Below are 17,922 nucleotides of genomic sequence, written 5' to 3' on the forward strand. Positions count from 1 at the left end.
GGGGGGAAAAGAGGGCCAAGAGAGAGAGAAATGCTTTGATCAAAGTGTCCCTGTCTGTTATTTCATTATCCATGATGTAACACAACTACCTGAAATTCAGTGCAAGATGCCCTTATCAATGGACCATTTCTTTTTTTACAGTGTCAAGGCTATGTGCCAACTGCCTAATCAACATTAAATACATTTTAATTAAAAATAAGATTCTGCAAATGGTGTTGGGAAACCTGGTCAGCTACATGCAGAAGAATGAAACTGGACCACTTTCTCAAACCATGTATAAAAATAAATTCAAAATGGATTAAGAACCAAAATGGATTAAATGTGAGACCTGAAACCATAAAAATCCTAGAAGAGAACACAGGCAGTAATTTCTCTGATATTGGCCGTAGCAACATTTTCTTACATAAGTCTCCGGAGGCGAGGGAAAAAAACAACCAAAATAAACTCTTGGCACTACATCAAAATAAAAAGGTTCTGCACAGCAAAGGAAACAATCAACAAAACTAAAAGACAACCTACTGAAGAGGAGAAGGTATCTGCAAATGACGTATATGATACAGGGTTAGTATCCCCAAAATATAATCCAACACCAAAAAACCCAAATAATCCAATTAAAAACTTGGCCAAAGATATTAACGGACATTTCTCCAAAGAAGACATACAGATGCATGAAAAGATGTTCAACATCACTAATCATCAGGGAATTAGAAATCAAAAACACGAGAAACAAGTGTTGGTGAGAATGTAGAGAAAATGGAATCCTTGTGCACTGCTGCAAGGAATGCAAACTGGTGCAGCCACTTGTGGAAAACAGTATGGAGGTTCCTCAAAAAATTAAAAATAGAATTACGCTAAGATCCTGTAATCCCACTACTGGGTATTTTCCCAAAGAATACAACAATACTAATTCGGAAAGATATATGCGCCCCTATGTTTATTGCAGCATTATTTACAATAGCCAAAATAAGGAAGCAGCCCAAGTATCCATTCAGCTGATACATGAATGGACAAAGATGTGGGGTGTGTGTGTGTGTGTGTGTGTGTGTGTATACGTATATATATAATGGAATATTACTCAGCCATAAAAAGAATGAAATCTTGCCATTTGCAACGACATGGATGGAGCTAGAGAGTATAATATAATACTAAGCAATGTAAGTCAGTCAGAGAAAGACAAATACCATATGATTTCACTCCTATTTGGAATTGAAGAAACAAAACAAATGAACAAAGAAAAAAAAGAGACAAACCAAAAAACTGTAACTATAGAAAACAAGCTCATGGCCACCAGAGGGGAGGTGGGTGGCGGGGACTGATGAACTAGGTGAAGGGGTTAAGAATATACTTACCATGATGAGCTCTGAATAATGTATACGATTGTTGAATCACTATATCATACACCTTAAGCTGATGTAACAATGTATGTTAACTAACTGGGAATAAAATAAAACAAACAAAAAAGAACCCCAAAATAAAAATACGGTTCTGGTATCCCATTAAAGACAAGTCAAGAATTCAGAATCTACAACTGAACTTTAACTTGTGATGCTAATGTTAATCAACATGAGGCAGGAGAACAAAGGTCTAGAGTCAAGGCCAAGTCCTAACAATTTGAAAAGGTGCTGCAGAAAGCTAAAAATATAATCACTTTTTTAAGAGTTTCTTACGGGGGTTCCTGGCTGGCTCAGTTGGTGAGAGCGTGCGACTCTTGATCTCGGTCTTGTGGGTTCAAGCCCCTACACTGGGTGTGGAGATTACTTAATAAAATCTTAAAAAAATAATAATAATTTAAAAAAATGTAAAAAACTTCTTACAATAATCAATTATTCAACGTATCTCCTTTAACTAGGTCAATATGATTCCCACTGCATCGATAAAGTAACTGGGAGAGATGCTGAGTGATTCGCTCAGCACTGAGAGACAGAGGACAAGAACCCAGAGCAGGGTGGCCAGTCTATTCCCATTCCTGGCTCCTGTCAACAATCACCTCTTTTCCCTACTGTCCTCCCTTTCTCGAGACAATTCTAAGCAAAGAAACACCTGCAGGAACCTTTACAGTAAGTATACACTAGAGAAATACCTCACTGTTGTCATGCAACATCAAAACACAGTTCCTAGAAACTAACAATATGAACAAATTGTTCTTACATATTTTAAAGATACTTTCTACCAAAACTATCAAGAGATGCTTTAGATCTTAACAATTCTAGGAACTATTTTTAATATAAATAAAACCAACCAATAAATTCTAGTTTCATTTTTATTAGTAAGAGAGTACCCCTACTCCTGGGCCCCTGGTGCACTGTTACTGAGGTTTTTATTTTTTAAAAATTCAAATTAATCTTACTGAAATGCTAGTTACAAGTAAGAAACCAAAATAAAAGCAAAAGACACATGAACGCACGCAATGGGAGCAGGGAATAAGACAGTATAAAGGGAAGAGAAAAGAGAGAAAGAAACACAATGCAGTGTTAATCATTTCTGGTAAAGGTTCTCAATCTTATGGAACTGTACATCTAGAATACTAAAGCAAGGCTTAACCCAGCACCTGCTTAGAGAAGTACTAAGGTTATGGTTTCCACCTTGGTACATGCCAGTTAACTTTGTTTTGTTTTATTATATTCAGATTGTATGAGGCAAACATCTTTCAGAAGTCCATACATATACACCACTAGTTTTAAATTATAATGTATATCCCATTATCTGGGTCTCTACAACTTGAGTACTACCATGGGGGGGAAATCCAAGGCACAGTTCTACAGACACAGGGGAGGAACAGCAACTGAATAAATAAAGAAACCTGGGGGCACCTGAGTGGCTCAGCTGGTTAAGCATCTGACTTCAGCTCAGGTCATGACCTCACGGTCCCTGAGTTCAAGCCCCGTGTCGGACTCTGTGCTGACAGGTGGGAGCCTGAAGCCTGCTTTGGAGTCTGTGTCTCCCTCTCTCTCTGCCTCTCCCCTGCTTGCACTGTCTCTCTTTCTCTCTCAAAAATAAACATTAAAAAAAATTTTAAATAAAAGAAATAAGAAATTCACTCTACCACAAACATTTAATTTTTAAATGCTTAAAAATGTTTGTTTTACTCTTTTAGAACTCTTCTTGTAACAAGTGTTCTTAATGTTGGGTCTATGATACGTGTTATAATAAGCAAAACTTTACATGCATGTTCTTCATTAGGGTAAAAAACTGCACAGCTTCCATTAGATTCCCCAAGGGGTCCAGAAGCAATACAAAGTTATAAACCACTAACATGCATAATTACTTTGAAAAAAAAAAAAAACTCCTAAGCTATTGGGGAAGGATGCTATTTTATTATTATACATGATTTTTAGTCTAAGTTTTCTTTATTCAAAAAATACACAATACTCCAGGCTGTATGCACCAAAACTACAACCATTCTTTCACACATGAATTATCTGCAGTAAATATGAAATCTCAGGTTCCCTTCCTTACCAACCCCAAAACTGTACTCAGAGAAGGAAAACACATTTTAAGTACCAAAATTCAGCAAAATTAGGAAATGCAACTCTTTTTAAGCATACGAATGTCCGAATACGTTTCAAGGCCAAATTCAAATGACCATGACACTGACGGGTTTCCATCATCGGCACTACTGGTGCCCTCTTGGAACAGTTAAGTCAACAGTTTCCCCCAAACTGATTGAATGCTTGAATGTGGCTAAAGTCACAGGTTTTCTGATCATAAAGAAGTATGTCTCACCTTGTTTAACCCATGTCCTCTGGTGTTAAATATCACTCTTAAACCATCTTTAATGTTATTTGAAATTCTGAACATAGTTCTAAAACCAAATCAAAAGTAGGATAATTTTAGAAGTTTCAAAGTTTGCTCTTGAAAATTTTTACTTTGGATATTAATCATGTGGTATCAATGTCAACTTGAACTTCGTGTCAGCTTGCTAGCCATAAGCTTCTCTCTTCCAGGTCATGCAGAAGAATACACAAGGGGTCACTTTCAACATCATGTTTATTATGTTGCTTTGTTTTGAAGTGACGCATGTTCCCTGGGGATTCTCATGCCACTGGTGGGGGAGAGGGAGGGAAGATACGCACGCAGGCCCGTCCCCCTTGAGATTCACGGACGGGCAGGATTCTACAGCCATCTGTAACCCGATCAACTGACTTTGGGCCTAGGCAATGGCATGAAACTTCATTTTATCTTCACAGCACCCAGACTTAGGAGTTAAAAATAGTTTAGGCCATATTGGCCTGGGTTATTTTTATCTGGAAAAATAGGGACTAGAAGCAGCACAGTAAGCACAAAAAGGAAAGCTGACCACGATAGGACAGAAGCCCTCATGGACTTTCTAAACCCCTTACTGTAGATTTAGAAATGAGACGGAAATAAGGGGGAGCAGGGTGAGGTGTGCTGTGGTGCAGGGCAGTTGGGTACGACTAAGTGTTCATATGTGAATAATAAAAACCATGAACAACAACAAAAGGTGCTTTGCATAAGTCAGAACGCTATATAAACAGCCCCTCTGCCCTTCTTTCTGGAGAAGATCCGTCAGGAATAAATGGTATACAAAGTTTTTGAGAAGAGAGATCGGTGGAGGCACAGTGTTCAAGGAGATATTTGGGAATGGGATTTAAGCGAGGTCTTAAAGAACACAAAAGATTTAAATTGCTGGAGCAGGGTGTGCGAATCATAAACCAGTCAAAGAATTCACAGATGTGCTGGGCGGAGTGAGAAGGGCAACAGGAAGAAAACAGGCTGGCAGAAGTAGCGCGTTTGTCAAAGAGGAGAAGCAAAGACCAACGGACAGATGGTGTGGTTGTAGGCCATCGGTGAGCATTATGTGCATAAGAATCAAACTGTCTCCTTTAAATAAAACTCAGGAGATGGGGCGCCCTGGGTGGCTCAGTCGTAGCGTCCAACTTCAGCTCGGGTCATGATCTCACAGTTCATGAGTTCAAGCCCCGCGTCGGGCTCTGTGCTGACAGCTCGGAGCCTGGAGCCTGCTTCGGATTCTGTGTCTCCCTCTCTCTCTGCCCCGCCCTCGCTTGTACTCTGTCTCTCTCTCTCAAAAATAAATAAAAATATTTAAAAAAAATTTTTTTTAAATGAAACTCAGGAGATTTCTGAGTAAGCTTTTGACAAATGTTGAATTTATAAAAGATGGATACAAGTAGTACATGGAAAAGAGTGAATTAAGAAACAAATAATAATACTGTGTAACAATCCAGGTGCAAAGTAATCAAAATAGGGCAGTGGAAATTTAAATATGATACTTACTGGACGCCTCACCTGATGAGCATTGTGCAGCACGGATAAGACAGGGGTCCCATCCTCAAGTGGCTCACGTTTAGGACAGGAGTCCCACCACTGTAGAAAGCACGCTATCCTTGATAAGAAGTGTCACAGCAACACACAGGATAGAACTGTAACTCTGCTTAGTGGAACTGGGGCAAGACTCCACTCACAGAAACCCCCCTACCACCTTTCCACATAGAAAGAGCCAGGGAAATGGACAGAGGCAGAAAGCAAATGCAGGTTCAAGGAACCTGCCAGAAGGCTCCGGTGGCAGGAGTAGAAAGTATATGATGAGAAATGATGTTTTTTTAAAAAAAATTTGTATGGCATATCAAGACTCTGGAGGAAACAAATATTTTCAAGCAGGACAACAACATGATCTGTGTTTTCGGAACGTAACACCAAGAGAGAATGGACAGGAAAGGAAACACATGAAAAGAGAAAAAAAAAATAGACTTTTGTAATCATCTAGACAGAAAAGAAGGTGGGTCTCAGTAGGGCAGTGTAAATGGAAACAGGGACAAGACACAGGTAGGAAATAATTTTTAAATAGGTAAAATTCCCATAGTCATAAAAAAAGGTATGTTCTTCTGAAACATCATGCTCTTTTCAGACCTGGAGACTTTCAATGGACTTCCTCCACTGAAACTGACTGAACTGCTGGAAGCATAAGTCTAAAGAACTGCTTCTTCCGGGAGACCTTCTCTGGCGTGCAGGCTATTAGGGCCCCTCGAACAAGCTCCCATAGGACCTCGTACATCTGATCAACATCCACCACACATGGCATTGCTGGCTCAAGGTTGTCTCCCCTCGGACAATAAAACTCCAGAATGGCAGAGAGAATGACCGTGACTTGCCTAGCACTGACCCTGGCATATACTGGGCACTCTGTAAATAGTTGTTGAAAACATAAATGCAGTTCAAAGACAGGACCAATTTTAAACCTGCTCCCCCACTCTCCCCACCACATAGCCCCACCAACCCTCATCCCCTCCAAGAGGAAACTTGGGAGGGCACTTCAGTCTTAACCATGCTGAGTTTGCAGTACTTCCAGAACATTCAGGTGAAGGTATCCATTAGTCCTCTGCAGATGCCAGGGTAAGGCCAGATCGAGGACTCTGACAAATCCTGCTAGCTGAAGTCATGGTTGTTCCTCTCCTCATCCTCCTCCTTCCATTATTATTACAGTTACAACTAATATTAAATGAGCACTAACTGATCACCTGCTCAGCATTTCTCGTGCATTATCTCATCTATCTTCAAACAAACATTATTGAATTAGGCGCTATTAACTCCTATTATACCAATGAGGAAGCTGATGCTTTAATTGTTAGAAAATGTGCCTAAAATCAGAGCACAATTAAGTAGCTAAACCAGGCTTTGAACACAGGCAAACTACCCTAAGAACCTGTGAGCTTCCCAAGCACAAAGTGATAATCAGCCAGGGAGAAAAATGTGTTGACTAGAGCAAAGAGAGAAGACAAACCACAGACCATGAAGAACAGTAACATTTAAGGGGCACACGTGGCAAAGGAAGAGACAACTTAAGAAATGGCATTCACACCCTGTGTAATTCCTTCCCCTTGAGTGTGGAATCAATCTCGTGACTTGCTGCTAACAAAAGAATCCTGTACAGGTGATGGATGTCTCCGTGGTTAGGCTGCAAAAGCCTGCGACTTCAGTCTTGCTGGGGCATTCTTGGCTTGCACGCTTTGATGAAGCGAGTTCCTGTGTTGGAGAGACCCACATGGCAAGGAACTGAGGCCCTCAGTCCAAAAACCCATGAGAAAATGAACGCCCCCAACATCCAGAGAGCGAGCTTGAAAGCAGACACACCCCATTCAAGCCTTGGTAGGAGAGTGCAGACCCTTGCCGACATCTTGAGGAACAGCGAAGGCAAGGATGAAGCTAGGCTGTGCCCAGATTCCTGATTTACAGGAATTGTGAGATAATAAATCCGTACTGTTTTAAGTCACTACGTTTTGGGGTAGTTTGTTATGTAGCAATAGGCAAAAGAAAAGTATAGAAACAGAGATGTTTCAAGTTCTCCCTACCTGTGTCTTCTGACAGCAAGGAGGAGAAAATTAAGAACTGAACTTCAAGAAAAAACTATAGTTAGCGCTGCCTGGGTGGCTCAGTCGGTTAAGTGTCGGACTTCGGCTCAGGTCATGATCTCACGGTTCCTGAGTCCGAGCCCTGCGTCAGGTTCTGTGCTGACAGCTGGGAGCCTAGAGCCTGCTTCAGATTCTGTGTCTCCCTCTCTTCACTCGCACTCTGTCTCTCTTTCTCAAAAATAAATAAACATTAAAAAAAAAAAAGTAACTTTTAAGACACCTATTTCAGAGGAATAGTGCTAAGAAGTCAGAGGAAGGCACAACAGAAGGTAAAAACTTTCTAGAGCTAGAATGAAGGATAATTATAAGACAAAACTATAGACTCTGAACTTCTAGTTACCATTTATAGATGAGAACTGAGTACCTATACTGAGAAAAAATTCAGATGCATGGTCAATCTCTGATTACTCCAAAATCCTTATTAGACCTTTCCAATTAATTGGCTAGATCTGCTATTTCCTACCTAGGTTTTATTATTTAGTCCTAAACTGAAGTTGTTTGAATTAAATTGAGAGTACAGATTCCTGGATTCTATAAGCTCATGTTCGACTCTTCAGGTTTAAAAATTTTAAAACCATTTCATACACAATAACCTAATGTTCAACCATACTTCTGGGCCCTCCCCTCACCCTGGAGTCAAAACCAAGGCTTCTTATCCTTCAAAGTCCTGGATACAATATTCTAATGGGAACTTATCAATAAGGGTATGAGAACTATTTCTCTGGCCTCTTTTCAGACCACTGAATATGGTCCCCAAGCGATCATAAATTTATCCCCTCCTTCCTTACTACAGGAAGCTATCACATCATCCTGTGTTATCTCTATATGTCAATGGGATTACTTTTGATATTTTATATCCCTTCTAGCTCTTCTCAATTTTCTATTGTCGTTTGAGTTTCCACAGCATATTTACATGAAGGTGTTTTATTTCTGACTTTATCTGGACATTTAATCTACATCTTTGCTTGTCTCTCACATTGAACCATTCAATTTTCCCCAGTGTTTCCCTAGACTTTCCCAATCCGTGTAATTCTTTTTACATGATTTGTATCTGTAAGCCATCTTAAGTGAGCAGTTCACGCAAGAAGGCACAGCCAGGCTTGCGGACAGCACCAGAAATGCGGCAAGGTTTCCCGCAGCAATCCCTGCAGGCAGCCCCCGAGGTAGGGCTGACGGGAGCGCACACTGTGCAAGGAAGCCATAAAGCCTCTGGAGAAGAAAAGATGGGCTGTAAGGTCAACAACGGTAGCAGCCAGCACAGCCAACTTGAAGGAATGTGCAAAAGAAGAGCGCAGAACTTTTTTCTGTAGCTCTGGCTGCAAAATAAGTGTCAACAAGCTGCTATAAATAGAAACTGAAAAAGTGGGGCAAGAGAAGAAAGGCAGAGAGTTAGGGCAAAACAAAATAATAATTATTTCCTCCCAATGCTCAAGCCAAAACCCTTGGAGTCACTCTGACGCCTTCCTTTCTTTCACACCTCACGTCAAATCCATCAGCGAATCTCACGGACTCTACTTTGAAAATATACCCAGAACCCAACCCGTTTTCACCATGTCTGCAGTCGCTACTCCGATTTAAGCCACCGTCTTCTAGAGCCTAGACGACTACAAGGATTCCCTCACTGGTGTTCTTGCTCCCCTCCAGTCTACTCCAACCCAGCAGCCACAGAGAGCTTTTAAAACAAACTCCCCAATGGCCTCCCCGTCACCTAGGATAAAACCCACCGTTCCTGCCTACGAGGCAAAATCCTACCTGAACTGCTCTTCCTTCTTCTCCCACTGCTTCACTGATTGCATCCTTGCCACACCCCCTCCCTCGCTCTGCTTTAACCACAGTATTCCCAACACACCGAGCACTGTTGTATCTGCTCTGTAGTATCTTTACTTGCAATGTTCTTCTTGCATGTATGCACATAAGCCAGGTCCTCGTTTTGTTCAAGCGTCTCCTTAAATATCATCTTACTACTTTATGGATCCTAAGAGAGTACCCCGTTTACTTTTTGCCTTAATGTTGGCCTTGTTTACCTTCTGCCTTAATATTTGCCACCTAACATGTTGTATATTTACTTACACACTTGTTTATTGACAGTCTCTCCCCACCTTTCACCCACCTCAAGTAGAATTTAAGCCCCGTGAGAACGAGGGCTTTTTTGTTGTTGTTAAGGTAATCCTAACTCCTAGAACCGCAAAGTACTCACTTCATATTTGGTGAATGAACGAAGGACGGAAGAGATTATCAAAACAGGACTCAGAGGACAGGAATAAGGGGGAACCAAGAATACATACATTTCACTCTTGTAAAGAAATGGGATTTGGGACACTGAGTAAGGAAAATGAGGACTCCAAACACATGAAAAGGTTCTAGCGGTGTTAATGAGCAAATAGAGACTACAGATACTATTTAAGCTCTTTGGAAACAGAAATGTGAGGTGGTTCTGGGAAAATGTGATAACAAAGTAGAAGACATTCCCATAAAGGTGGCAGAACAGTTCAGAGTTTGGACCAGGAAATACAAGTGCAAAAAAAAAAAAAAAATAGTTTAAGGGAAGACTCTTTTGTTTGTTTTTGTTTTGTTTTGTTTTTCAGAACGGAAGGCTTTCAGCTGGAATAAGAGTCCAAGAAAAGCTAGGAATATGGTTCAATAAATGACAGGAATGCCATCCCATAGTTACAGGGTTTCAAGTACAGAAACAAGGGCACAGTGGAAAAGGAGACAGCACACAAGCATGGTAGCAAAATGCAAGCACAGCAGTAAACTGCATCTATGAAAACCCTCTAAGCACGGATTCAAATGAAAGGGACTGAAACATTTGGTTTCACTTTAAAGTCTAAAGCAAAAAAAATGAAACAGGAGCAAAGCAAAACATTAAATAGGAGCACCCGGGTGGCTCAGTCAGTTGCGCATCCAACTCTTGATTTCCGCTAAGGTCATGATCCCAGGGTTGTGGGATCAAGCCTACGTCAGGCTCTGTGCTGAAAACAAGGAGCCTGCTTGGGATTCTCTCTCCCTCCCTCCCTCTCTGCCCTTCACCTGCTCACATGCTCTCTCTCTCTCTCACACACACAAAACAATAAACATTAAAAAAAAAAAAGATTCTCTGTCTCTCTGCCCCTCTCCCTTATGTTTTCTCTCAAAAAAAAAAAAAAAAAGACTAAGCTGATAACACTATCCAAAAGGCATACCAGCAAGGCACAGGCTTCAGAAAACATTGGAGAAGATGAACAAACATAGATTTGCAGTCTGATAGTGAAAAAAGGAAGGGGGAGGAAAACAGAGAATGAAAGTGTAAATCAGAAATGCAGAGTATGGAAAGACAGTTCCTACTAAGGAAACATGAGAGGGTAGGCCTCCTTCAGGAAAATGGATTGAATGTTGGAGGAGAGAAAAGAAGGTGAATAAAGAACATCTGGGGAAATTAGGGAGGAATTAACCAAAGGAGGAAAATTTTAAATAGGTCAGATAAGCCAAAGTGTACAATGAGAGGAATAAGAGGGAGAAGAAAAGGGAAGTTATAAATGTTCAAGCAATTCTCAAAAATGGTATAAAATACACCAAAATTAGTTAAGTAGGAATATGTCCATTTTTCCAAGAGATGCAGCAAAAAGTTGCAGGTGTAAGAAAGAAGTGAATCAAACGTCAGTCTGATTTGTCAGTAAGGAGCTCTATGACCTTGAACAAGTCACTTAACCTCTCTGGGACTTATTTCCTCTGTTTAAAAAAGAAACGAATGTGTTGGTGGGGGGTAGTGGTAGTGGTCATGTCAAACATGGGTGATCATTCTCGGTCTCTTCCCCTCCGGGTTATAAGTGGGGAAAACACAGGAAAAGCATAGAACTCTTCCAGAAAGAATCAGAAAAACTGAAAACTTTTATGATGAGAAGACTAATAGTTAACAAAGGTTTCACAACCTTGCTTTAAATTTTAAAAAGTGCCTTTATATGTATAATTATGTGTACTCCTCACAGCAAGCCCGCAAGGCAGAAAAGGCAGGTATGGATTTAACGCCACTGTGCAAATGGAGTCATTCACCGAAGCTCAGAAATATTAAGCAAGGGGCTCAAGGACACAGAAACAGTGGCTGATCCAGGAGCCCAGCCAGACTGAACAGCAGCACAAAGTCCAGCCTCCTTCCACGTTTAGATGCTGTCCTCTTGTGTGACTAAGGTCTCATGGGATATTTTTGCAGCTTACTAGGTAATAGATGAGTGAAGAATTATCAACGTGCAAACAAAAAGCCCCTTTTGATTTAAAGGTTTTTTTTTGTTCAATTTCTAATTTTGAGAGAGAGAGTACGCATGCGAGTGGGGGAGAGAGGGAGAGGGAGGAGAGGTTGGGGGAGAGAGAGAGAGAGAGAGAGAGAGAGAGAGAGAGAGAATCCTAAGCAGGCTCCATGCTGTCAGTGCAGAGCCCAACACGGGGCTCGATCCCATGAACCATGAGATCACGACCTGAGCCGAAATCAAGAGTCAGGCGCTTGACTGATTGAGCCATCCAGGTGCCCCCAAACTCCTTTTGATTTAAAATAAAATTCCTTAGGGCGCAGGGGTGGCTTAGTTGGTTAAGCGTCCAACTTCAGCTCAGGTCATGATCTCACGGTTCCTGAGTTCAAGCCCCGCATTGGGCTCTGTGCTGATGGCTTAGAACCTGGAGCCTGCTTTGGTTTCTGTGTCTCCCTTTCTCTCTGCCCCTCTCTCTCTCTCTCTCTCTCTCTCTCAAAAATGAATAAACATTAAAAAAGATTTTTAAAAGGGGCGCCTGGGTGGCGCAGTCGGTTAAGCGTCCGACTTCAGCCAGGTCACAATCTCGCGGTCAGTGAGTTCGAGCCCCGCGTCGGGCTCTGGGCTGATGGCTCGGAGCCTGGAGCCTGTTTCCGATTCTGTGTCTCCCTCTCTCTCTGCCCCTCCCCCGTTCATGCTCTGTCTCTCTCTGTCCCAAAAATAAATAAAAAACGTTGAAAAAAAAAAATTAAAAAAAAAAAAAAAGATTTTTAATGAAATTCCTTTACAGTTAAAGGAGTTACGTTATACGTGAACTACATGCAAACTAACTCATTATACATTTTCCTACAAAGTTGACCTTGATTCCGTAACAACCTATGAAGACCACTCTTTCAGTCCAAATGAATCTCTTTTAACTGTAAAGCACTACAGTGAAACTGTTATTACTGCAGCTGCCATGTTTTCAACCTTTTTGCATACAGAATAACGGACTTTGATCTTTAAGACTGATTTCGCTATTAAAACATTGAACAGGCTGCTCCCCTTTATACATGGTGGATGTCAAGAGTACAGAGGAAAGTGGCAGAAGTGGACTGAGAAGGAAGTTTGGTTTGGTTTGTAACATCTAGGACTGTCACATGTCTACAGCAGTGATGATAATCCTCATCCTATTCTTTGCTCTAAAAGCCATAATCAGCCACAGCAGACCAACTACGACACTAACAAAAAATCTTAGATATATATGGCCTTCTTCGTAGCCTCAACCTATTTTATCACTCCCTTAAGGTTCGGCATTTCCCCATGATCCCCGCAATCCCCGCTGGTCTGTGCTTCTTGTCTATCTCCACCCAAGTCAAGGCCCTTATTCTTAAGTCCACAAATCAGCAGACAATGATTTCTCCCGCCCAAACACCACTGCCAGCTAAAGAAAGGGTATGAGAAAGGAAAAAGGATCAAAGGTCAGTCTAAGGGCATAAGAGGGGAAAATCCCAATAAAAGGACCAGAGAAAGTGGAAACTTGACGCGGGTTACATCAGTGTCCTTGTGTATTACTTCATCCTTCCCTTGCAATTCCTCTTTTAAAGCAGTTGGACAAACAGTGAGCCAGATAAGCATGCCTGAAGTAGAAACTTGGGGGAAATCAGAGTCTAACGCTCAATGAGCCACAACCAGTTATACCTCATCTGATTATCAGGCCCTCAGACACACAAAACCACACAGTAGATAATAAAAATAAAAAAGGACATCAGAATCTTGGTCAGAAAACTTCAGTTTAAGTCCTGGTATGCTGCATGATTTCCAACAAGTGCACGATTCCCTGAGACTCACTTTTCTAACCTACACACAGGAATAACATATCAACAATCTATTTCACAGAGTTGCTGTGAAGAGCTAAGTGAGAAAAACACTACACGTTTGACGCAAGTAACTTTTTAAATCACTCTAGTGTTGTAAAGGACAACAGAATTCTTCATTGAAGACCCCCTCTCTAATCCCACTGTGTACCCATATTCTGCCCCTCTTACAAGTTATCCCGAAATGACCAACACTGAAATAGCTAGTTTTAAAATGGCTTTGCAGACACTGAAATAAACATTTGAAATAAGCATTGTGTAGTCACCTAATAAAAAGTTTATAGAGCCCAACCATAAAGTACAGTTATTCACATACAAGACTACCACTGTCAATAAAATCTACCAAATTTTAGTTCCAGTATGCTAGGTAATCTTCATCTTATCTATATCCTACCTGCATGCACAGTAGTAGAAAAGCCTGGGGCTTGATATCTGAAGGACCTAAATTTGAATCCCAGTGAGGTTATCATTAAGTGGTAGGCCTTAGGCGAGTCAGACCTGAAACCTTCTCAAATGGAAATTAGGAATACTACTACCTACTTCATAGGATGAAGATTATTGTGATCATGTCTCTCCTGGGCTTAATCTGGTGCCTAGTCCACTGTGCTAGCTCAATGCACAGTGGCTAATAATCTGATTGCCTTCCCATTCCCTCACAGCAAGATATTTGTTTTTGGTGTTTTTTTAAGCAATACTAAAATTACATGATTAAACACGCTTAACAAAAACTCTCTCAACCAAATACAATGAAGGGGATTCCCAACAATAACTCACAGATTTTCAAACTGTGCCCTGAAAATTAATGTAAGGAAAGATCAATCCAAAGAGTTTAACAGTCTGACCGTCCTGCAGCAAGTCCTTTATCATATGACAGTATGTGCAGTCAAGTGATTTAAAACCTCAACTACTGCTCCCTTCAGCCACTGGGACACCTGAGGAAGGAGCTCCCCATGACAAGCAACTTCTCTAACAGCTGGGCTGACTAACAGCTCTAACACCTGTCCCTTCCCTGAGGACAGGTGAAAACAGGGAGAATAGGAGAGGGCTTAGCTTAACTTGGAAAGCTAAATTAACTAAGGAAAGCAGATCAAGGAAGATTTAGGACATTAACTTCTTCAGGACTTCACCTTAAGCTTATGCCTCAACTACTCTGGTCAGTCCGCACAGAACTATATTAATATCCCTTCAAGCTAGTTCCTGTCCTGCTCTAGAGTCCGTGACTATATTCAGATCTGATCTATGACAAAGTTTTTTGTTTTTTTTAAATATAAATGAAATTCTCATTGAAGACCAAGACTGAGGTCTAATCAGACCCCTTTTTCTCTTCCAGCTTAATATTAAGAAACTGCTCAGTTTTTTTTCAAACTACATGACCTTCAGACTTATGCCTTCATCCACTAATAAAGCGGCAATATATAAATCAGACTTGGCGTTGTATTTTCCCCCACAAGATTTTCATGTTTAGAACTTTCCTCATTGCCTTATGCTCAGCCTTTCAGGCAGCCTGAGAGTCACCCACAACGACAGCTAAAAAAGACGCCCTGACAACACACAAAAGAACCAGAGGCAAGAGTCAGCATGCGTGCACAAACACACACATGTGACGATCTCCTAAGACAAGCTCTCAAAACTCAAAAAATCAGACAGAGATTGATGGTGGAGGAGGGTGGAGCAGGGTGGCCTGGGGAGGAGCCGGATACAAAGAAAAGATTAAGACCTGGAAAGTAAAATGAAAAAGAACTGGGAGAGAGTATTAAGGAGGGAAGAGTCTCCCATTTACCATCTAGAGGAGAGAAGAAGGATTAGAGTAGGTACGAACTAAAGAATCTGTTGGGGAAAAACAAGAGAAAACAAAGAGATTCCACCAAATTGAGACTTCAGAACCAGCCCTCTCTCCTGCTCCAATTCCGTGTTGTTGTTGTTTTTTTCTTCCAGGAAGCTACAACACAGCTTTTTCAACAGGAGGATTACACTAACAAAGCAAATAAAGGAAACCTCTGCTAAAAATGTAACCTACCTACACTGAAAGGTCTAAAGACGGAAATACTTCTTTCCCCGTTTTTTGTAGTGGGTTTCAAAACAGAAGGGACAGGAAGGGGGGAAAGAGCAATAGTGAGAGGGGAGCAGCCAAGCTCCTGAATATGAGGAGTCTTTGGACTACATGCCTATTTCAAGTTTATCTTTTCGTGGGCAAGTTGGCAGATTCTTAAACTAAACACAGCATTCCACTCTGTAAACCACAATCTGACCCCTGGCTCCAACACCACAGAGAATTGAGGGGCATATGCAGACACAAGGCATATCCAGAACCAGCTCTTGCTTTGGGTCCTACCCTAATATCCCCAAACCCGGAGGCTTAAAACTCCAGTCAGGTTTGAATGGACTAACAGTGCAAGGGAAAAGGAGGGGGGAAAAAAAAGCCAAGTGAAAGGGAGGGCCTAAGTTTAGCCACAAAACCATGCACTTAGAGAGGCCTGTCAACGGGTAGTTAAGTGGAAAATAGTGGACACAGAGAAAGCAGCTACCTAGATAAGCACCTACTGCACGGATTATATCCCTTTTTCTTATGGGGGTGCTACACAAGAAGGAAATTACTTTTATACAGAGAAGCCATGCTCCTCTGCCCTGAGCGGTCCCGTCGCCGGGCAGGGGGCTGCCCGCCCAGTAAGAGATGTCCAGCGCCACCCTCTAGCACTCACTTACTTTCGTCCGGCCATTGATTTTGTAGTTGCCCAGCTTCCCGTTACAGTGGCGGATCAGGTCGTCCATGCTGCTCATGAGCCGCCCGATGGTTTCGCAGCCGGGCTCCTTGCCCTCGATCCAGGTGATCTTATCGCCTCGGATGTCCTTGGACGAGTCACTCTTCTGGCTGACCAGCTGCCCGTCCGTGAACTTGCCGGTGTCGTGCAGGGCGCGCACCTCGTCGCCGATCTGCTGCCCGGTCTCCTTGCCCAGGAAGTCGTCCACCACACAGATGCCGTGCTTGTTCATGCACGGCACGATGTACTCCAGCGCCAGCTTCAGCGCCGGCAGGGGCTTCGTCTGCCCGTTGGGCCGCAGGCCGCCGCCGTGGCTCAGCCCCTCGCCCGGCGTGTTGCTCGGCGGGTACAGGTTCGCCTTCTCCTGGTACTGCGACGCGCGGGCCAGCGCCTCCTCCTTCGCGGGCTCCACCTCGGCCGCCGCCGCCGCCGCCGCCGCCGCCTGGCCCTGGCCGCCTGCAGCCGCGCGAAGCGGGGGAGCGGCCGCCGCGGGGTCGGCCGCGGGCTTGGCCTTTGCCTTGGCCGCGTCCCCGGCGGCCCGCGCGCCCGCATTCTCGACGGCGGCGGCGCTGTCCCGGCGCGGCACTGCCTTCCTGGCCTCCCTGGCCCCGGCCCCGCCGGCCCTGGGCGGCGGCGCGGAGGCGGGCGGCGCGGAGCCGGGGTGCCGGTGCTGGCCCGCTCCGGGGCCCGGGGCGCCCTCGCCGCCCTGGCACACTAGCTTGTGCTTCTTCCAGTCCTGGCGCTGGTGCTCCTTGCTGCAGTAGAAGGAGCTGCGGCAGCGGCTGCAGCGCAGCAGGTTCTCCATCTTCCCGCACAGCTCGCAGTACTGCCGGTCTCGCTCGCTCGGGCTCGGCCCGCCGGGCCCGCCGCTGTCATTAGCCATGGCGGCGGCGTTGGCGACGGCGGCCGAGCAGGACGGGTGGCGGCCGGAGGGCCTCGCCCGGGGCCGGGGAACGGGCGGAGCGGCAGAGGCCGTCACTGCGCCACGCACCCGCCACTCCTCGCCTGAGGGAGGCCGGCGCCCCGCGCTCTCGGCCCGGCCGCTGCCTCGTCCTCGGGTCCTGCCGCGCAGCGCCGGCGGCCGCCTCAGCGCCTCATCGCTGCCGCGAGCTGAGGGACCGCGGCCTGCGCGGCGGACGGCGACCTCCGCTCGGGCACGCGGGCCCGGACGCGCGAGATCGGCCGCCCCGGCCGCCGCCGCCGCCGCCTCACCGTCCGGGGCTGCCCGGCCCGGCCTGTGGAAGAGCGCAGGGCGTGCGGGCGCCACTCGCTCTGCGCGCTCTGCACGTACACCACGGCCCCGCCGCGACCCGGGCGGGCGGCGCGCGAGGGCGGAGGGGGCCGAGGGGAGGGCCGAGGGGAGGGCCGAGGGGGCGGCGGCCGAGCACACACGCTCGGGCGCGGGCGGCGCCGGGGCCGCCTCCGCTCCCCCGCACGCGGCTCGGCGGGGCTGGGCCTCGGAGTCGGTCCCGGCGCCCTGCCCCCGCCCCTCTGCGGGCTCCGCCCGGGGCGGGCTCGGGACGCGGAGGCCGGCGCGGGGACGCCGAGGGGCAGGCCCGGGAGGGCGGAAGGGCGGGGCCGCTCGGCCGCCGCCGGGCCCTACGCCGCGGACGGTGCCTACACCTGCTGGGGGTTGCGGCGCCGAGCGGGGGACCAGAAGATGGCTGCTATTTGTTTAGGGCCCACCCGGTGTGCGCTAGGC

General features: G+C 44.9%; 1 protein-coding gene across 3 annotated transcripts in view; it reads right to left on the reverse strand.

Moving 5' to 3' along the window:
* The window catches only part of EGLN1 (egl-9 family hypoxia inducible factor 1), a 57,482-nt gene extending 39,987 nt beyond the window's left edge, over positions 1-17,495 (reverse strand). Inside the window, exon 1 of one of the 3 annotated variants that reach the window (XM_019419020.2) lies at positions 16,165-17,495. In XM_019419020.2, the coding sequence (XP_019274565.2) occupies positions 16,165-17,103 (939 nt within the window). In that variant the 5' untranslated portion in view covers positions 17,104-17,495. The remainder of the gene's footprint in view (positions 1-16,164) is intronic. The other 2 variants (XM_019419019.2, XM_019419018.2) reach the window with 2 other exon arrangements.
* Between the last annotated feature and the right edge of the window lie 427 nt (positions 17,496-17,922).

This window comes from Panthera pardus, unplaced genomic scaffold, assembly GCF_024362965.1.
Source record: "Panthera pardus isolate Hobbes unplaced genomic scaffold, ASM2436296v1 HiC_scaffold_22, whole genome shotgun sequence".
Taxonomy (NCBI): Eukaryota; Metazoa; Chordata; class Mammalia; order Carnivora; family Felidae; genus Panthera; species Panthera pardus.